The sequence below is a fragment of the Pan paniscus genome, chromosome 1 (assembly GCF_029289425.2).
Source record: "Pan paniscus chromosome 1, NHGRI_mPanPan1-v2.0_pri, whole genome shotgun sequence".
Taxonomy (NCBI): Eukaryota; Metazoa; Chordata; class Mammalia; order Primates; family Hominidae; genus Pan; species Pan paniscus.
In genome coordinates this window covers 99,499,400-99,520,951 of record NC_073249.2, presented here as the reverse complement: position 1 = coordinate 99,520,951, position 21,552 = coordinate 99,499,400, and the positions used below count along the sequence as shown (strand labels likewise).

General features: G+C 45.6%; 1 protein-coding gene across 2 annotated transcripts in view; it reads left to right on the top strand.

Annotated features, from left to right (window-relative positions):
• Positions 1-3,518: 3,518 nt before the first annotated feature.
• The window catches only part of PRPF3 (pre-mRNA processing factor 3), a 32,073-nt gene continuing 14,039 nt past the window's right edge, over positions 3,519-21,552 (top strand). Inside the window, exons 1-8 of one of the 2 annotated variants that reach the window (XM_003817312.8) lie at positions 3,519-3,945; positions 7,264-7,457; positions 8,121-8,251; positions 10,705-10,851; positions 15,078-15,161; positions 15,373-15,593; positions 17,361-17,667; positions 20,590-20,756. In XM_003817312.8, coding sequence (XP_003817360.2) covers positions 7,313-7,457; positions 8,121-8,251; positions 10,705-10,851; positions 15,078-15,161; positions 15,373-15,593; positions 17,361-17,667; positions 20,590-20,756 — 1,202 coding nt within the window. In that variant the 5' untranslated portion in view covers positions 3,519-3,945; positions 7,264-7,312. Of the gene's footprint in view, positions 3,946-7,263; positions 7,458-8,119; positions 8,252-9,928; positions 10,025-10,704; positions 10,852-15,077; positions 15,162-15,372; positions 15,594-17,360; positions 17,668-20,589; positions 20,757-21,552 lie in introns of those variants that run through there. The other variant, XM_055101838.3, reaches the window with a different exon arrangement.

The following is a 21,552-nucleotide window of genomic DNA, read 5'->3' as shown; positions in this document are numbered from 1 at the left end:
CTCACTGCAACCTCTGCCTCCTGGGTTCAAGCGATTCTCCTGCCTCAGTTTCCCAAGTAGTTGGGACTACAAGAGTGTGCCACCACACCTGGTAAATTTTTCTATTTTCAGAAGAGACGGGGATTGATTCACCACGTTGGCCAGGCTGGTCTTGAACTCCTGACCTCAAGTCATCCTCCAGCCTCAGCCTCCCAAAATGCTGAAATTATAGGGGTGAACCACTGTGCCCGACCTCTAGTTTTTGTATATTTCTTAAATTTAGGTCTTAGATCCATTTTGAATTAATTTTTGTATACAGTATGAGGTAGGGGGTCCAATTTAACTCTTATGTTTGTGGATATCTGCTTTTCCCAGCATCATTTGTTAAACAGACTGTCCTTTCCACATTGAATAGCCTTGGCATCTTTGTCAAAAATCAGCTGACCATGGCCAGGTGCAGGGGCTCATGCCTGTAATCCCAGCATTTTGGGAGGCTGAGGTGGGCAGATCACGAGGTCAAGAGTTTGAGACCAGCCTGGCCAATATGGTGAAACCCCTAATAAAAATACAAAAAAAATTAGCTGGGCGTGGTGGCATGCGCCTGTAGTCCCAGTTACTCGGGAGGCTGAGGCAGGAGAATTGGTTGAACCCAGGAGGTGGAGGTTGCAGTGAGCCAAGATTGTGCCACTGCACTCCAGCCTGGGCAACAGAGGGAGATTCCGTCTAAAAAAAAAAAAATGTCGAGCACGGTGGCTTATGCCTGTAATCCCAGCACTTTGGGAGGCCGAGGCAGGCAGATCGCCTGAGGTCCAGAGTTCGAGACCAGCCTGACCAACATGGAGGTACCCCGTCTCTACTAAAAATACAAAATGAGGCCGGGTGCAGTGGCTCACGCCTGTAATCCCAGCGCTTTGGGAGGCCGAGGCGGGCAGATCACGAGGTCAGGAGATCCAGACCATCCTGGCTAACACGGTGAAACCCCGTCTCTACTAAAACCACAAAAAATTAGCCGGGCGTGGTGGCACACACCTGTAGTCCCAGCTACTCAGGAGGCTGAGGCAGAAGAATTGCTTGAACCCAGGAGGCAGAGGTTTCAGTGAGCTGAGACTGTGCCACTGCACTCCAGCCTGGGCAACAGAGCGAGACTCGTCTCAAAAAAAAGAAGATGAAAAAATACAAAATTAGCCTGGCGTGGTGGCGCTTGCCTGTAATCCCAGCTACTCCAGAGGCTGAGGCAGGAGAATTGCTTGAACCTGGGAGGCGGAGGTTGCGGTGAGCCGAGATCGCGCCATTGTACTCCAGCCTGGCCAATGAGAGCGAAACTCCAGCTCAAAAAAGAAAAAAGAAAAAAAAATCAGCTGACCATATATGTGAGTGTTTATTCTGGGCTCTCTATTCTCTTTTTTTTTTTTTTTTTTTTTTTTGAGACAGAGTCTCGTTCTGACACCAGGCTGGAACGCAGTGGTGCAATCTCGGCTGGCTGCAACCTCCACCTCCCGGGTTCAAGTGATTCTCCTGCCTCAGCCTCCGGAGTAGCTGGGACTACAGGCGCGTGCCATCACGCCCGGCTGATTTTTGTATTTTTAGTAGAGACGGGGTTTCACCATGTTGGCTAGCATGGTCTCGATCTCTTGGCCTCGTGATCTGCCCACCTCGGCCTCCCAAAGTGCTGGGATTACAGGCCTAAGGCACCGCGCCCGACCCTCTATTCTCTTTTGTTGGTTTACCTGCCTGTTCTTACGCCAGTACCACACTGTGTCTTACACATTACATTTAATCCTCACGATACCTTTTTGAAGTAGAGATTCTTATTCTATAATTGAGGAAACAATCTCAGAAAAAATTAGCTGAAGGAAACACAGCTAGTAACCGGAAAGCTACAGTTTAAATGTATCCAATTCTAAAAATTGGAAATAAAATCAGTTTTGTTTTGTCGAGATGGAGTCTCCCTCTGTCGCCCAGGCTGCAGTGCAGTGGCGCGATCTTGGCTCACTGCAACCTCCACCTCCCGGGTTCAAGCAATTCTCCTGCCTCGGCCTCCTGAGTAGCTGGGATTACAGGTGCCCACCACCACACCCAGCTAATTTTTGCATCTTTTTTTTAGTAGGGATGGGGTTTCACCATGTCGGGCAGACTGGTCTCAAACTCCTGACCTCAAGTGATCCACCCGCCTCGACCTCCCAAAGTGTTGGGATTACAGGCGTAAGCCACCACACCTGGCCTAAAACCAGTTTCTAGAAACACATTTCTCCATAGGGAATTGAACGCAGACTGTTAGAAGCACCAAAACAAAATAAATTTACAACAACCCTGCAATGTTGAAACTCATTAACCCATTCAACAGAGTTTTTGAGTGAATATTTTGTGAGACATTGGTGTTAGAAGCTGTAGGTGGGGAAACTGATTTGTGAATAAGTTGAGCAGTAGGTTCAAACTACCCCAACTTGTTCCTTCAGAGCCAGGCTTTATCCTGTTATGTCGTGCTGCCCCATCAGGGAAGGTGGGGCTTGGTATGTACATTGTTATCTTTAGATACAAAAATCTCCTACTATCTGGGGAATGTGAATAACCTCCCTGAAGAACAACTGCATCTTCTAGTCAGCCTACCACCAAGAAGACATTTTGGAACTTTAGTTTGGATAGTTTATAATATAAAAATAATGGAATTTTTTCCATTTCTCATATAAGAAATTGTGTCATAATACTGGACAATCTTTTTCCAAACTATCTTTGTCCACACACATGTTGTTATGAATCATCGATTTAAAGAGTCAGTAGGGGCCGGGCGCGGTGTTTCAACCCTGTAATCCCAGCACTTTGGGAGGCCGAGGTGGGCGGATCACGCGGTCAAGAGATGGAGACCATCCTGGCCAACATGGTGAAACCCCGTCTCTACTAAAAACACAAAAGTTAGCTGGACGTGGTGGTCGCGCGCCTGTAGTCCCATCTACTCGGGAGGCGGAAGTTTCAGTGAGCCGAATGCACTCCAGCCTGACGACAGAGCGAGACTCCGTCTCAAAAAATAAAAAATAAAAATAAAAAATAAAGGGTCAGTAGGTTAGAGCCTCATTTTGGAGAAAAGTTAATATATAGACCTATTGATAGAATGGAGAAAACAATACTGGTAAGTCTCACTTGTCATTTATTGAGCCCAAAGTGCTGGGATTACAGGCGTGAGCCACGGCGCCCGGCCTGACACCACTGTTAAATTAGGGAGAAAGGGTTTACTTTCTACCAGAAAGGCTGTGTTTGAACACAAACGCAGAAGCCTCGCTCTTCATTCTAGCCTAAGTTTACTTTTGCGCACTTATTCTCCATATGAGGAAAACAGCAAGTAGCCCAATTTCCGCTTCAGGAAGTTAAAGACATTAACTTGGCAGAAATCGGCCGGGCGCGGTGGCTCACGCCTGTAATCCCACCACTTTGGAAGGCTGAGGCGGGCGGATCACGAGGCCAGGAGATCGAGACCATCCTGGCTAACACGGTGAAACCCCGGTTCTACTAAAAATACAAAAAATCAGCCGGGCGTGGTGGCGGGCGCCTGTAGTCCCAGCTACTCGGGAGGCTGAGGCAGGAGAATGGCGTGAACCCGGGAGGCGGAGCTCGCAGTGAGCCGAGATCGCGTCACTGCACTCCAACCTGGGCGACAGAGCGAGACTCCGTCTCAAAAAAAAAGCTAAAAAAAAAACCTTGGCAGAAATCTAGCTAATAGGTTTAGCCTGGGAAATAGAAAGCAAGGAACTTGCTCAGGGAAACTTTTCGGTTCTGCGACGCATGCGTTCAGCCTCCAAGAAAGTGGCAAATACGGCTGCGCGAATTGGCGGCCCGGCCCTCCTTGGTCACGTGTTGGGAGACAGCGGCGTGGCGGCGGCGGTGGCGGTAGCGACGGCAGGCCGTAGGGCGGTCAGAAGGTTTCCGGTTCCGGTGTAACGTTCGGGCTCCGTCTCAGGGGCTGAAGTTTGTGAGGTGAGTAGTGGCCCCGGGCCCACAGAGGGTAATTCCAGTCCGCGCCACTGTGGCCGGGGACTCAGTCCAAGGGGAGGACCGAAGCGGGAGGGTTCAGCGGGAAGGAGTGTGAAAGGAGTACCTGGTTTGGTGGGAGAAGAGGTTGGAATGAGATTGTTGAGAGGAAAAGGGCGGGGGCGGGAAGGAGACCGGGTTGGGAGACCAGCTCTGGGGTGAGGAGTTTAGGTAGAACAAGGTAGAGTAAGAGACTGGTTGGAGTGACGGAGAGAGTAAAAATGAAGATTAGCGGGGGAGGTGGGGGGCTGCAGAGGGAAACTCAGGTTGTAGCAAACAAGAGCACGGAGTAAGGAATTCCTTCAGAAGACTGGATTTGGATTCTGCTGCCTGCTCATTGAGAGGAGAGATCATTGTACCTCGCTTTCCTTCCGCACCCCCACTACCCCCGCACCTCGCAGTTATTGTTGAGCATTTGATTAGTGACAAGGCTAATTACCGTTTGAAACTTTTTTGTCCATTGGCTGTTTAGTTTGCACGTCATCTTATGGAGGTAACAGTGGCACCTCATTTATTGCTTTGGGCTTTCAAATTGCTTATACTTTCTAGCCTATCATTCAATTCTAGTGGAATATAAGACCCGTTAAGGTGAGGACTCTTGTTAGTTTTGCTCACTGTTTTATGTATCCACCGCACCTAGTACATTGCTTGACACTTAGTAGTTACTCAATAAATATTTATTGAATGAATTAAGATGTAAATATGGCAGTCCTCATTTTGTAAGATGGTAAACTGTGGCTCCAAAGAATTACTTAACTTGCCCAAGGGCTTGTAAATGGTGGGGCTCAGTGTGCCAACTGTTTCTGTGTGAACTCTTGTTTTCACTTTCTATGGCATCTGGATATGCCGCTTTTGTGCAATACATGTGTAATATGTAGAAATTGGTACGCTGTATGTCTACTCATTGTGGGGTAATAGAACCACCATAGAATTACTCACATAACTTGTCACTGAGGCAGAAAATCTTTCAGTCTTAGTTTCATCACTTCAATCTACTAGCTTCCTTTGGATATATCAAAAGTAAGTCTATTTGGCAGCAAGTCTTATAGACTCTAGTATAGAGGCTAAACTTACCAAGAATGTAGAAGTTAATCAGACTGGATTTTTTGGAGAAAAGATGTCTTAAAACATCTTGAAAGATGATTCCCAGATCTTTGATAAGTGGCACTGCTGGGAATAGCTGAGCTTGGAAATTGAGGTCAGTCAATTTATTGACTCCCATTTAGATACCTTTTTTTTTTTTCCCCCCCGGGACGGAGTCTTGCTCTGTCGCCCAGGCTGGAGTGCAGTGGTGCGATCTCGGCTCACTGCAACCTCCACCTTCCATGTTCAAGGGATTCTCCTGTCTCAGCCTCCAGAGTAGCTGGGATTACAGGTGCAGGTCACCACGCCCAGCTAATATTTGTATTTTTAATAGGGATGGGGTTTCACCATGTTGGCCAGGCTGGTCTCGAACTCCTGATGTCAGATAATCCACCTGCCTTGGCCTCCCAAAGTGCTGGGATTACAGGCGTGAGCCACCGCACCTGGCTTTTTTTTTTTTTTTTTTGGAGCCACAGTTTCACTCTGTCGCCCAGGCTGGAGTGCACATGATTTTGGCTCACCGCAACCTCCGCCTCCTGGGTTCAAGTGATTTTCCTGCCTCTGCCTCATAAGTAGCTGGGATTACAGGTGCCCACCACCTCACCTGGCTAATTTTTGTATTTTTAGTAGAGACGGGTGCAGTGGGTCACGCCTGTAATCCCAGAACTTTCGGAGGCCAAGGTGGCCAGATCACTTGAGGTAAGGCGTTACCTGGCGGATATGGTGAAACCGTGTCTTTATTAAAACTACGAAATTGGCCAGGCGTGGTGGTGCATGCCTGTAGTCCCAGCTACTTGGGAGGCTGAGGCAGGAGAATCAAGTGAACCCAGGAGATGGAGGTTGCAGTGAACCAAGATTACGCCACTGCACTCCAGCCTGGGCGACGGAGTGAGACTCTGTCTCAAAAGAAAAATGAGGGTATTCTTTTCTGAGCTGAAGGATCATCAAGTCAGCTGATGGAGACCCTGTAGATTGAACATGATAATTACCTGTATGCAGAATTCCCACTGGGATGAATATGACCACAGAGAAATGTGACAGAACATTCTTTTTTTTTTTTTTTTTTTTGAGACGGAGTCTTACTCTGTTGCCCAGGCTGGAGTGCAGTGGCGCGATCTCGGCTCACTGCAACCTCTGCTGCCTGGGTTCAAGCGATTCTCTTTGTCTCAGCCTCCCGAGTAGCTGGGATTACAGGCGCCTGCCACCATGCCCAGCTAATTTTTTTTGTAGTTTTTAGTAGAGATGGGGTTTCACCATCTTGGCCAGGCTGATCTTGAACTCCTGACCTCGTGATCCACCCGCCTCAGCCTCCCAAAGTGCTGGGATTACAGGCGTGAGCCACCGCGCCCGGCCAGAACATTCTTAAAGATCATGAGATTTAATTTAATATCTAGGATGACTGACCTGGATAAACCCTCTTTTACTTGCATACCTTAAAAGAAGGGAATCCTACATAAGTCAGGGTTGGGTTAGGGAATGCCTGCCTGGAAGTAGGAAGAATGGAGAAGCTGGCCTCTGGATGGGCTTTTTTAGTTCTGTTTTAGTGTTACTAGGTTTGCAAGTCCTTGTTGATATGACAGGATCAAGAAAGAAGCTAGAACTAATTTCTCAGACTTAGCTTATTCACAGAGTTTGTTTATTCCGCAGATTTCATTGATCAACTTAAGAGTTAGAATTAAAAATCAAGTGGGATCTCTTTCTGCTTTGAGATATGGTTCTTGGGGAAAATATTTGCCTCCAAATGAGTTGGAAAAACTTGTCTAGGGATTGAGAATAGGGCTGGGGAATGCATTCCTGATGTACTAACCATTTCCCTGGATCACTTTAGTCTTTTTTTTTTTTTTGAGAGAGAGTCTTGCTTTGTCGCCCAGGCTGGAGTGCAGTGGTGCGATTTTGACTTGTTGCAAGCTCTACCTCCCTGGTTATTCCCCTGCCTCAGCCTCCCAAGTAGCTGGGATTACAGGCACATGCCACCACGCCCAGCTAATTTTTTTGTATTTTTAGTAGAGGCAGGGTTTCACCATGTTGGCCAGACTGGTCTCGAACTCTTGACCCCAGGCAGTCCATCCACCTTGGCCTCCCAAAGTGCTGGGATTACAGGCGTGAGCCACTGCACCCAGCCCACTTTAGTCTTTTCTTATTCTCTAACTTGTCTCTCTCTCTTTTTTTTTTTTTTTTTAGGTGTAGTATTGAGTCCTGTTTGAGCTATTGTTCTCTTTTTTCCTGAAAAATGGCACTGTCAAAGAGGGAGCTGGATGAGCTGAAACCATGGATAGAGAAGACAGTGAAGAGGGTCCTGGGTTTCTCAGAGCCTACGGTGGTCACAGCAGCATTGAACTGTGTGGGGAAGGGCATGGACAAGAAGAAGGCAGCCGGTATGTACCTTTCTGCATCTTTTGTCTTAACATATAGGGTGACCCCAAACACTGCTTTGAACTTCCTCAAAATTCTCTCTGTTGGGAACATCTAAAAAAACGGCAGGCCATATTTTATTTTCACCTGTATTATAGTGAAAATAGGCTAAATAATAATTTGCTTTTTCTCTTAATTGCTTATTTTTTATGTTATTTGTGATAGATTTTAAATCTTCGTTTGGCTACCATACTGAGTCACCTAAGTTAGATTTACTTAGGAAGTATGCTTAAGTCAGATAGGCATATTCAGATTCAGACTGAACATCTCAACATACAAAAATCTTCATGAAATACATGAAAAAGCTTGAAGGAGGTAGATTTTGTTAATGGTAGTCTTCTACAACTTGCTATTTGGGAAAGGTGAGGGTGGTTATTCATCTTAAACTTGATGTTCAAGGTAAACAGGTTGCTCTGACTGCACCACTTCCCACTCCAAAAAATTATAACTATTTTCACCTCACAGGGCAAGGTCATTTAGTGTAAGAGAGATGGGAATCCTACAAAAAACTTAAAATTTGTTTCACTCCTGGGAATAAAATTCCAGTGTTGGTACCTGTTATAGGCCTAGTATTAGACTATGTACTCTTACCTTTCCAACCCTACCACCGCCTTTCTTCCTGTCAGATCATCTGAAACCTTTTCTTGACGATTCTACTCTCCGATTTGTGGACAAACTGTTTGAGGCTGTGGAGGAAGGCCGAAGCTCTAGGCATTCCAAGTCTAGCAGTGACAGGAGCAGAAAACGAGAGCTAAAGGTAGGTTACAATTTACTGTCTAATGAGCTCAGGACTGTTTTGAATGGTAACAGAGTTGCTGAGCTTACCAGTTCACACGTTGATATCCTCTATTTAGAGCAGCAAATGTTCAAGAGAGGTACTTAGACATTAGAGTAGGAGAGATGAATTAGTGTCATCACCATCTGAACTACCTCTAAGTTCATGGGTTGAAATATCCAAAGAAATAATTGGCAGCTTTGTCTTTTTTTGGATAACAGGAGTTTTGATTCTCATGTTTCTCCATATTTCCTTTTTTTCCTTCTTACTGTTACTTATAAACTGATTGCTCTAAGATTTTATCTTTGATTTATTTGAGGCCTAATAAGTTGTTTTAGAATGTGACTCCACTGGTACCTGAGCTGTACACCTCATTGTTGCCTCTTTGTAGAGGTTTCTCTGCAATGCACTTGTAGATAGAATACCAAAAAATAACTATTATTTATTATATTCTTGAGAGCTTACCATTTGCTCTATGGCATATTGCTGGTCCTCTGCTGCCATGAGTGAAACACTTGGAGGAGTTGTCAGTACCCCCTTAACTACTACACTTTTTATTCTGTAGTTGCCGACTGATCCTGGCCTCTTTCAGTATTAGCAGTATCAAGTAGCCTATTTTTCTACTCATTTCCCAGTATCTCTCTTTAGGAAAAAAAAAAAAAGTTCTGTGACTGCTATCAAACCTTCCAAAGTTCTTCTGATACCTTGGCTATCCCATTACTTTTCCTGAGGGAAAAGAGTGAATAAGTAATGTCTGCTTGGTCCCCTGGCCAGGCTATGGAACTAAAATAAAAAAACAGAGAGATTTGTGCCCTTTGTGTTTGGAGCATTGTAGGGTGGTCAGAGAAGGAGAGATAGTCCTTGCCTTAAAACAATTTGTAATTTGTCAGGCAGTGTGGCATGTGCCTGTAATCCTAGCTACTTGGGAAGCTGAGGCAAGAGGATCTCTTGAGCCCAGGAGTTGCAATTTAGAAGAGGCAGGGGTATCACAAAATATATATTCACGTATTATAAAATCTAAGTAGCAGTTTCATGTAAATTTTAGGGTTGGTTATAGAATTTCAGACCTATGTTGAATTTTGTTATATTTAAGGTGGAATGATTGATCCACAGTATACACAGATCTGTACAGTGAAGATTATGTCACGATAGGGCATACTTCTTTTTTTTTTTCCTTTTTTTTTTTCCAAGGGTGAGTCTCACTCTGTCACCCAGGCTGGAGTACAGTAGCTCAATCTTGACTCACTGCAACCTCCACCTCCCAGGTTCAAGTGATTCTCCTGCCTCAGCCTCCTGAGTAGCTGGGATTACAGGCACATGCCACCATGCCTGGCTAATTTTTGTATTTTTAGTAGAGACGGGGTTTCATCATGTTGATCAGGTTGGTCTCGAACTCCTGACCTCAAGATCTGCTCGCCTCGGCCTCCCAAAGTGCTGGAATTACAGGCATGAGCCACTGCGCCTGGCCAGTAGGGCATACTTCTGTATGAGTGCTGAGGGCATGCTGTGAATGAAGTGACTACATTGGGTGGGATTAATAAAAATGGCTTCTTGAAGGAGGTGTCTAGATAGCCTTGGGATACGGGTCCCATTTTTGGTCCATTCAGGTCCCCACCCCACACAATATATTATGGGAGAGTCCTTTTTCTTGAACTGTAGGAGTTCCAGGAAGCGCTCGCCCCTGGCCGAGGATATGTCCTTGCAAAACACGAGCCCTCCTAGTGAAGAGGGGATGTCACCCAAAGCCTACCACCGGTGTGTACATTTGCTTTTTCCCATTGTCCCTTCCAGTTGGCCACTCTTGGTCCTGTTAAATTCACCTTGCAAATTAGTCATCATATTTGAGTTTCCATTGTTTGATGAAAACAAAGTGTTAATGGGGATTACTGAAGAAGAAAGAGAAAGCCCCTGTCCTGGAAGAGCTTAGACTTAGTTGGGAAAACTATACTAACATTGAAATACTTAACACTTGGCAAACAGAATATCAACAGTGTAATTTAACCTAATATGAACCAAGCTCTTACATGCTAAGAGAATGTGAAACAAAAGTTTAATCAGAGTGGGATAAGGTTATAATGAGGAAAGCTTCTTGGAGGAGGTGAGTTTTAGGCAGGATTTGCAACAGGGGTTGTGGAAAAGTTGAGAGAAATCATTATAAATGTGGGCAGTAGCATTTGCAAAGATCTTGAGATGGGAACATTTATAAGAACATGGGAATGAAATTTGTTTGACTGGATTAGGAGAATGTTGAAGTTGGGTGAGATGGTCCACTTGGTGGAGAGTCTAGTAGACCCTGCTTCTGGCAGGTGGCTATTTGCAAGGTTGTGTCATATTCCCCTGGGAATAGCCAGAAAATGCTGGTGGGGGCTAGGATAATTCTTCCCTTCTCCCCACGGGGAGGGATACAGCTTTTCTTTCATCTTGGGTTCCCTTAGGAGGTGTTTGGTGATGACTCTGAGATCTCTAAAGAATCATCAGGAGTAAAGAAGCGACGAATACCCCGTTTTGAGGAGGTGGAAGAAGAGCCAGAGGTGATCCCTGGGCCTCCGTCAGAGAGCCCTGGCATGCTGACTAAGCTCCAGGTTAGTGATTAGGGACTGGAAGCAAAGTGGTTTTGTGAGTTGAAGAAGCAAAAGGTGCATGGGTCTGTATTTATTGTGGAATTTTTTTTTTTAATTTTATTTTGAGGTGGAGTTTTGCTCTTGTCGCCCAGGCTGGAATACAGTGGCGCGATCTCAGCTCACTGCAGCCTCCGCCTCCCGGGTTCAAGCAAATCTCCTGTCTCAGCCTACTGAGTAGCTGGGATTACAGGCACCCACCACCAAGCCTGGCTAATTTTTGTATTTTTAGTAGAGATGGGGTTTCACCATGTTGGCCAGGCTGGTCTTGAACTCCTGATGTCAGGTGATGCACTCACCTTGGCCTCTCACAGTGCTAGAATTACAGGAGCGAGCCACTGCGCCCAGCTAATTTTTTGTATTTCTTTTAGTAGAGACAGGGTTTCACCATGTTGGGCAGGCTGGTCTTCAACTTCTGACCTCAGGTCATCTGCCCACCTTCGCCTCCCAGAGTGTTGGGATTACAGGCGTGAGCCAGCGTGCCTCGCCTTATTGTGATCTTGATTTGAATTAGTGTTTAGCATTTGGGGAAACTTTTTTTTTTTTTTTTTTTGAGATAGAGTTTCACTCTGTTGCCCATGCTGGAGTGTAGTGGCGTGATCTCAGCTCACGGCAACCTCCACCTCCCAGGTTCAAGCGATTCTCCTGCCTAAGCCTCCGAAGTAGCTGGGACTACATGCGAACACCACTACGCCTGGCTAATTTTTGTATTTTTAGTACAGACGGTATTTTGCCATGTTGGCCAGGCTGCTCTGGAACTCCTGGCCTCAAGTGATCTGCCACCTCAGCCATCCAAATGGCTGGGATTACAGGTGTGAGCCACCATGCCAGGCCAGCATTTGGGAAAATTTTATTTCCTGCTTTATGTTTTAGCATTCTTTGATTTGACCAGGAGTATTCTAGGTAAGGGTATTGAAATTGCCATTTACTGTGGCAAGCAAAGTGTGTTATGTACATTATTTGCCTAATTACCTATGTCGTTGAGTCATTGAGAAAATTAAATGAAATGATCAGAACTCATCCTAATGACAGAGGAGACTCTCCAAACATAATGCAAAGAAGATATAATCCACTGATAAATAATTTTAAGTTGACTTTGTATTTTTTTTAACAGGAAGTATTTGTGTTTTTTCAACTGGCATTGTTAAATAATACCACATAAGTGTTTCTTTTACCATTTAATATTTGAGGAGGGTAATAGAACATATACAGAAATATGGGTGGGTGGATTTGCATATATGTGATATTTACAGAAGGAAAGAAATGGATTTTTTGTGTGTGTGTGTGTGAAATGTTCTCTCTGTCACTCAGGCTGGAGCGCAGTGGTGCGATCTCGGTTCACTGCAGCCTCCGCCTCCCAGGTTCAAGTGATTCTCCTGCCTCAGCCTCCTAAGTAGCTGGGATTATAGGCATGTGCCACCATGCACGGCTAATTTTTGTATTTTTAGTAGAGACAGGGTTTCACCATGTTGACCAGGCTGGTCTGGAACTCCTGACCTCAAGTGATCTGCCTACCTTGGCCTCCCAAATTGCTGGGATTATAGGCGTGAGCCACTGTACCTAGCCTGTTTTTGTTTTTCAGGCAAGGTCTCACTTTTTTGTCCAGGCTGGAGTTCAGTGGCGAGATCTTGGCTTACTGCAACCTCTGCCTCCCGGGCTTGAGTGATCCTCCCACCTTGGCTTCCCAAGTAGCTGGGACTACAGGTCACCATGCCTGGCTGATTTTTGTATTTTTTTTAAAGATTGAGTTCCACCACGTTGCCCAGGCTGGTCTTGAACTCCTGGGCTGAAATGATCCTCCTGCCTCAGCCTCCCAAAGTGCTGGACTTACAGGTGTGAGCTACCACGCCCAGTCAATTATTTTCTTTTTTTGGGGGTGGGGGATGGAGTCTTGCTCTGTCACTTAGGCTGGAGTACAGTGGCGCGTTCTCGGCTCACTGCAACCTCTGCCTCCCGGGTTCACGCCATTCTCCTGCCTCAGCCTCCTGAGTAGCTGGGACTACAGGTACGTACCACCATGCCCGACTAATTTTTTGTATTTTTAGTAGAGATGGGGTTTCACCATGTTAGCCAGGATGGTCTTGATCTCCTGACCTCGTGATCCACCCGCCTCGGCCTCCCAAAGTGCTGGGATTACAGGCATGAGCCACCGTGCCAGGCCCAATGATGTTTTTTATGGAGAATGGGGATGGACGTATTCACAACATATCCTTTTGTTATGTTTCTTTCTTTTTTTTTTTGAGACGGAGTCTCACTCTGTCGCCCAGACTGGAGTGTAATGGCGCTATCTCGGCTCACTGCAACCTCCGCCTCCCGGGTTCAAGCTATTCTTCTGCCTCAGTCCCTTGAGTAGCTGGGATTACAGGCACGCGCCACCACGCCTAGCTAATTTTTTTGTATGTTTAGTAGAGACGGGGTTTCACCATGTTGGTCAGGCTGGTCTCGAACTCCTGACCTCGTGATCCGCCCGGCTCGGCCTCCCAAAGTGCTGGGATTACAGACGTAAGCCGCCAGGCCCAGCCTGTAATTTTTCATTTTATTTTATTTTATTTTTTGAGACGGAGTCTCGCTCTTGCACTGTTGCCTAGGCTGGAGTGCAATGCCGTGATCTCAGCTCACTGCAACGTCCGCCTCCTGGGTTCCAGCAGTTCTCCTGCCTCAGCCTCCTGAGTAGCTGGGATTACAGAACGTGCATCACCATGTCCAGCTAATTTTTGTATTTTTAGTAGAGATGGGGTTTCACCCTGTTAGCCAGGATGGTCTCGATCTCCTGACCTCGTGATCCACCCGCCTCAGCCTCCCAAAGTATTGGGATTACAGGCGTGAGCCACCATGCCCAGCCCTGTAATTTTTAATTTTTTTATTTTCTTTCTTTCGTTACTTATTTAGAGATGGAGTCTCCCCCTGTTGTCCAGGCTGGAGTGCAGTGGCATGATCTTGGCTCACTGTAACCTCCACCTTCTGGATTCAAGCGCTTCTCCTGCCTCAGCCTCCTGAGTAGCTGGCATTACAGGCGCCCACCACCACACCCGGCTAATTTTTGTATTTTTACTAGAGACGGTGTTTCACCATGTTAGCCAGGCTGGTCTTCAGCTCCTGACCTCAAGTGATTCGCCCACCTCAGCCCCTCAAAGTGCTGGGATTACAGGCGTGAGCCACCATGCCTGACCCTTCCGTAATTTTTGAATTTTGAATATATCACCTATTCAAGAAAAAATGTTAAAGACAAATGTTTAAAAATATCTTGAAGCAGTTTAAGAACAGGTCTGTTTTGCAAAATGTAAGAGGAGTTGTTTGGCCATACCCTCAAAGCTTATCATTCTGAACTTCTTTAGGATAGAAGGGGTTTATAGAGACTAGGGAGCAGGTCTTTGCACCATCGTCTCTTGTTTCCCAAACTAGTAGTTCAAGTACTAATATCATGCTTTTTTAAAAAAAATTAAGTATAGGCTGGGTGTGGTGGCTCACACCTGTAATCCCAGCACTTTGAGAGGCCGAGGTGGGCAGATCACAAGGTCAGGAGATCGAGACCATCCTGGCTAACAGGGTGAAACCCCATCTCTACTAAAAATACAAAAAATTAGCCGGGCGTGGTGGTGGGCGCCTATAGTCCCAGCTACTCGGGAGGCTGAGGCAGGAGAATGGCATGAACCCGGGAGGCAGAGCTTGCAGTGAGCCAAGATCGCACCACTGCACTGCAGCCTGGGTGACAGAGCGAGACTCCATCTCAAAAAAAGAAAAGAAAAATTAAGTATAATATTTTGTGTAGGTTCTGTTAGGTTTGCATGCATTATTTAAGTGGTTAACACTAGACCTATAAGGTAGGTACTGTTTTCTTCCCCCTTCTAGACACTTAGGAGGTTTAGAGACTAAGTTCCTTATCCAAGATAACAAAGGCATTAAGTGGCAGAGTTAAGATTCAAACTCAGGTTTCTCTGACTCCAGAGTCTCAATCATCACACTATATTACTACCTAATATGCTAATCTTGCTTTAGGAACATGGGTTGAAAAATTCCAGTGCTCACTTATCTTGACTAAATTTTTTGCACTGTGGTGCAGGCAGAATGTGGTATAGTCATTCAAAACATTTTAAGTGTCTAGACCTGAGAGCCTTGTGGGTTTAAAAACCTGAATGGGAGAAGTAAGAAGGAGAAATTAACAGTTTTTCAATTTTTTTCCTGGAGAGCAGATCAAACAGATGATGGAGGCAGCAACACGACAAATCGAGGAGAGGAAAAAACAGCTGAGCTTCATTAGCCCCCCTACACCTCAGGTATTGTGTCTAGATTACTCTGAACAGAATAATCTTTGGCACAGAATTTCTTGCCATCCACTCAAAATGAGAGACTAGAAGAGGTGACTACATGTTTCACTTCATAATCATCTGCTACAGTCTACCATGATGTGTGTGTATATCTGTGTGTATGTATGTGTGTTTGTCTGCCTGTCTTAATTCCTCTGATTTCTTTTTCTCTATCTCACAGCCAAAGACTCCTTCTTCCTCCCAACCAGAGCGACTTCCAATTGGCAACACTATTCAGCCCTCCCAGGCTGCCACTTTCATGAATGATGCCATTGAGAAGGCAAGGAAAGCAGCTGAACTACAAGCTCGAATCCAAGCCCAGCTGGCACTGAAGCCAGGACTCATCGGCAATGCCAACATGGTGGGCCTGGCTAATCTCCATGCCATGGGCATTGCTCCCCCGTGAGTGTCTATTTCATGGAATACCTTTTCATTTCTGAAGTTTGAGAAGCAATAAATACCTTTGAATGTTACTGATCTGGCTGGGTGCAGTGCCTCAGGCCTGTAATCGTAGCACTTTGGGAGGCTGAGGTAGGTGGATCACCTGAGGTCAGGAGTCAGGAGTTCGAGACCAGCCTGGCCAATATGGTGAAACCCCATCTCTACTAAAAATACAAAAATTAGCCGGGCGTGGTGGTGCATGCCTGTAATCCCAGCTACTCGGGAGGCTGAGGCAGGAGAATCGCTTGAACCCAGGAGGCAGAGGTTGCAGTGAGCTGAGATCGTGCCACTGCGTGGGTGACAGAGGGAGACTCCGGCTCAAAGAAAACAACAAACAAAATATTACTGATCCTCTTTTTCCACAGAACCTAGATCATTTCTCACAGTTTCATATTTCTTAGGTGTGATTGATTAACCAGTTGAATTTTTTCTCGTCTTCCCTGTTGCAGGGTTTATTCTTCTTATGATTTATATAACTGAGATTAAGGTTATTCATCTAATGTTGGAGCTAGGAGTAGAGCCAGGTTTCCTTCCTGGTTTCAAACTCAGATTTATCCATTAAACCACATTGTGTGAGACTAGATCTGAGGTTCCTCTGCAACTGGTCAAAGATGTTACCTTTTTTTTAGCATCTACAGTTGGTCTGGCATCCCATGAGTGACGTAAGAATTCAGGGATAAGGAAAGATAGGATTATAAATTCATGTAATTTATAAACTCATTTCATTTGGTTGTCCTGTATACTGAAATATCCACTTTGATATTTTTAATCAAGATATTATTGGCAGGGCGCGGTGGCTCACACCTGTAATCCCAGCACTTTGGGAGGCCGAGACTGGCAGATTGCTTGAGCTCAGGAGTTCAAGACCAGCCTAGGCAACATGGCAAAACCCCATCTCTCTAAAATATACAAAAATTAGTCAGGCATGGTAGAGCATGCGTGTAGTTCCAGCTACTTAGGAGGCTGAGGTGGGAGAATTTCTTTGGGCCTGGGAGGTTGAGGTTGCAATGAGCTGTGATTGTGCCACTGTACTTTAGCCTGGGCAGCAGAGTGAGACCATGTCTCAAAAAAAAAGATGGTATTGCTCACTGATGAGATTGTTCCCTAGAATTATTTTATTGTCCTTTTTTTTTTGTTTTGTTGTTGTTGTTGTTGTTGTTGTTGTTGTTGTTGTTGTTGAGAGGGAGTCTCACTCTGTCACCCAGGCTGGAGTGCAGTGATCTCGGCTCCCTGCAACCTCTGCCTCCCAGGTTCAGTAGCTGGGACTACAAGTGCCCATCTAAATTTTGTATTTTTTGTAGAGATGGGGTTTCACTGTGTTGCCAAGGCTGGTCTCGAACTCCTGGGCTCAAGCCATCCACCCGCCTCAGCCTCCCAAAGTGCTGGGATTACAGTGTGAGCCACCACACCCGTCCATCCAAATAACTCTTATAGAGAAGGCACTGCAGCCTCGACTTCCTGGGCTCAAGTGATCCTCCTCAACCTCCTGAGTAGGTGGGACCACAGGTATATGCCACCGCACCCAGCTAATTTTAAATTTTTTGTTGAGATGCAGTCTCCTTGTGTTGGCCAGACTGGTCTTTAACTCCTGGGCTCAAGTGATCCCTCTGCCTTGGCCTCCCAAAATGCTGTGGTTCCAGGCTTGAGCCACCACGCCTGGCTTTATTTTGTTTTTTGCTTGCCTTAATGTTCCATACAGGATTTATTTCTTTGCGGGCTATTTTTCAGGAAGGTGGAGTTAAAAGACCAAACGAAACCTACACCACTGATCCTGGATGAGCAAGGGCGCACTGTAGATGCAACAGGCAAGGAGATTGAGCTGACACACCGCATGCCTACTCTGAAAGCCAATATTCGTGCTGTGAAGAGGGAACAATTCAAGCAACAACTAAAGGAAAAGCCATCAGAAGACATGGAATCCAATACCTTTTTTGACCCCCGAGTCTCCATTGCCCCTTCCCAGCGCCAGAGACGCACTTTTAAATTCCATGACAAGGGCAAATTTGAGAAGATTGCTCAGCGATTACGGACAAAGGTATCTGGCTTAGAGTATAACACAGAATTTGGAAAAAGTTAAGAAGCTGACAAGAAAACATTGTTAAATCTCTATGTTCTAGGAAATTAGATAAATAGGTCATTTAAAGCAGCAGTCCTCAACCTTTTTGGCACCAGGGACTTGTTTCATGGAAGATAATTTTTCCCCTGGAGTAAGGATGGTTTCATGATGGTTCAAGCACATTACATTTATTGTGTACTTTATTATTATTATTTTTTTCGAGATGGAGTGTCGCTCTTGTTGCCCAGGCTGGAGTGCAATGGGGCGATCTTGGCTTGCTGCAACCTTTGCCTCCCAGGTTCAAGTGATTTTCCTGCCTCAGCCTCCCGAGTAGCTGGGATCACAGGCATGTGCCACCACGCCTGGCTAATTTTGTATTTTTGGTGGAGACGGGGTTTCTCCATGTTGGTCAGGCTGGTCTCGAACTCCTGACCTTAGGTGATCTGCCCACTTTGTCCTCCCAGAGTGCTGGGATTACAGGCGTGAGCCACCGCACCCGCCTTTTTTTTTTTTTTGGGCGGGGAGGGGGATGGAGTCTTGCACTGTTACCTGGGCTGGAGTGCAGTGGTACAGTCTCAGCTCACTGCAACCTCTGCCTCCTGGGTTCAAGCAATTCTCCTGCTTCAGCCTCCTGAGTAGCTGGGACTGCAGGCATGCGCCGCCATGCCTGACGAATTTTTTGTATTTTTAGTAGAGACAGGGTTTCACTATGTTGGCCCGGCTGGTCTTAAACTCCTGACCTTGTGATCTGCCTGCCTTGACCTCCCAAAGTGCTGGGATTACAGGCGTGAGCCACTGTGCTGGCCTATTTCTATTATTATTTTATTATAATATATGATGAAATAATTATATAACTCACCATAATATAAAATCACTGGGAGCCTTGAGCTTGTTTTCCTGCTGAAATGGTCCCATTTGGGTGTGATGGGAGACAGTGACAGATCATCAGGCATTAGATTCTCATAAGGAATGTGCAACATAGCCCCCTCACATGTACAGTTAGTTCACAATAGGGTTCGCGCTCCTATGAGAATCTAATGCCACTGATGATCTGACAGGAGGTGGAGCTCAGGCCATAATGCGGGTAATAGGGAGCAATCGTAAGTACAGATGAGACTGTTGGCTTGCCTGCTGCTCACCTCCTGTTGTGCAGCCCAGTTCCTAAAAGACTGGTGGGTTGGGGACCCCTGATTTAAAGCAATGAATACTTTGAAAAATGTGCTGGACAAGATGGCTCAAGCCTGTAATCCCAGCGCTTTGGGAGGCCGAGGTGGGTGGATCACGAGGTCAGGAGTTCAAGACCAGCCTGCCCAACATGCTGAAGCCCCGTCTCTACTAAAAGTACAAAAATTAACCGAGCGTGGTGGTGGGTGCCTGTAATCCTAGCTACTTGGGAGGCTGAGTCAGGAGAATCACTTGAAACTGGAAGGCAGAGGTTGCAGTGAGCCGAGATCGCACCACTGCACTCCAGCATGGGCAAAAGAGCGAAACTCCGTCTCAAAAAATATATATATATATTTATTAATATAATACATAATTTTTTTAGCAGATTTTACTTCCTAATTCGTTTCTACATAAGTGGAAATATTATGAAATTGAGTTTGAAAATTCTCCACATACAACTAAGTGGAGGGAAACAATTTGAAACATTCTGAGTGACTAAGGAAGGCTTGCCTGTAGTTAAAATTTAATGAGACAGTACACCTGGAGAGTTGAATTGATTGTATATTGAATGACCTTTGCCTTTTTATCCTCTCAAAGTGAGGTTTTCATAAAATTCTTTTTTTTTTTTTTTTTTGAGACGGAGTCTCGCTCTGTCACCCAGGCTGCAGTGCAGTGGCACGATCTCAGCTCACTGCAAGCTCCGCCTTCCGGGTTCACGCCATTCTCCTGCCTCAGCCTGCCGAGTAGCTGGGACTATAGGCGCCCGCCACCACGCCTGGCTAATTTTTTTGTATTTTTAGTAGAGACGGGGTTTCACCGTGTTAGCCAGGATGGTCTCGATCTCCTGACCTCATGATCCTCCCACCTCGGCCTCTCAAAGTGCTGGGATTACAGGCGTGAGCCACCACACCCGGCCATAAAATTCAATTTCTGGGTATTACTGCAGGCATATACTGTGGAGTTCAGGGAGGGGTTGAAGGTGAGATCTATGTATATGAACTGAATAAAAGATAAAATAAAGCAGAACAACTCCTTTCTAAGCTTTCAGAAATTATGAACTTGTTGCGTTAGGTGTAAAGAGTTCAATGGGGAAGTGTTTTAAAATTTGGGATTCTTGGCCGAGGTGGGCGAATCACTAGGTCAGGAGATCGAGACCATCCTGGCTAACATGGTGAAACCACTTCTCTACTAAAAATACAAAAAAATGAGCCGGGCGTGGTGATGGGCACCTGTAGTCCCAGCTACTCGGGAGGCTGAGCCAGGAGAATGGCGTGAACCCGGGAGGCGGAGCTTACACTGCACTGCACTGCAGCCTGGGTGACAGAGTGAGACTCTGTCTCAAAAAAAAAAAAAAAAAAAATTTGGGATTCTGGCCGGGCACAGTGGCTCATGCCTGTAATCCCATCACTTTGGGAGGCCGAGGCGGACAGATCACCTGAGGTCAGGAGTTTGAGACCAGGCTGAGCAACGTGGAGAAACCCCATCTCTACTAAAAATACAAAATTAGCTGAGGGTGGTGGCACATGCCTGTAATCCCAGCTACTGAGGAGGCTTAGGCAGGAGAATCGCTTAAACCTGGAAGGTGGAGGTTGCTGTTAGCCAAGACCATGCCATTGCACTCCAGCCTGGGCAAGAAGAACAAAACTCCGTCTCAAAAAAAAAAAAAATTGAGATTCTACACATTCTGTTTTCTATGACTCCAATTTATCTTTCTGTCTTGGATTATCTTGTTTTTAGGCTCAACTGGAGAAGCTACAGGCAGAGATTTCACAAGCAGCTCGAAAAACAGGCATCCATACTTCGACTAGGCTTGCCCTCATTGCTCCTAAGAAGGAGCTAAAGGAAGGAGATATTCCTGAAATTGAGTGGTGGGACTCTTACATAATCCCCAATGGCTTTGATCTGTGAGTTTGTTTTAGTACCTTTTTAAAAAAACAGTTTTTAATCAGCTGAGTTTAAGACTCAAGTTAATACCTTTTAGTAAAGCTATGGTTTTAGTGGGAAGGATGGTACTCATTCATTAATTAAAATTTTTAAATCCAAGAGAGATAAGTAACTGTACACAAGGTCCTGTATTTTTTTTTTTTTTTTTTTTTTTGAGAGGGAGTCTCGCTCTGTCATCCAGGCTGGAGTGCAGTGGCACGATCTCAGCTCACTGCAACCTCCACCTCCCGGGTTCAAGAGATTCTCCTTGAATTCTCCTTGAATCTCAGCCCCTCAAGTAGCTGGGACTACAGGTGTGTGCCACCACGCCCATCTGCTTTTTGTATTTTTGATAGAGACAGGGTTTTGCCATGTTGGCCAGGCTGGTCTCGAACTCCTGACCTCAGGTGATCTGCCCACCTTAGCCTCCCAAAGTGCTGGGATTACAGGCGTGAGCCACTGCACCTGGCCAAGCTCCTGCATTTGTAAGTGATGTATCGTATATATAGGCTGTTTTTAGCTTTTGGGGTTAATGTAGGATAACCAGGGACACAATCTACAAAAGCAAAGTCTAGAATTCTTTTTGCTCTGTTACACATTGTTGCCTGTTTTTAGCATTATTTTCCTTAATTACATTCTTTTGCTACGTATTATAGGTGTTTACATTTCCTAAAGATCTCATTGTGATAGAGCAAGGATTATTAGTTGGTAGGTGAGATAATAGTAAATATAGCATATAAGACTGGGCTTGGTGGCTGACACCTGTTATTCCAGCAC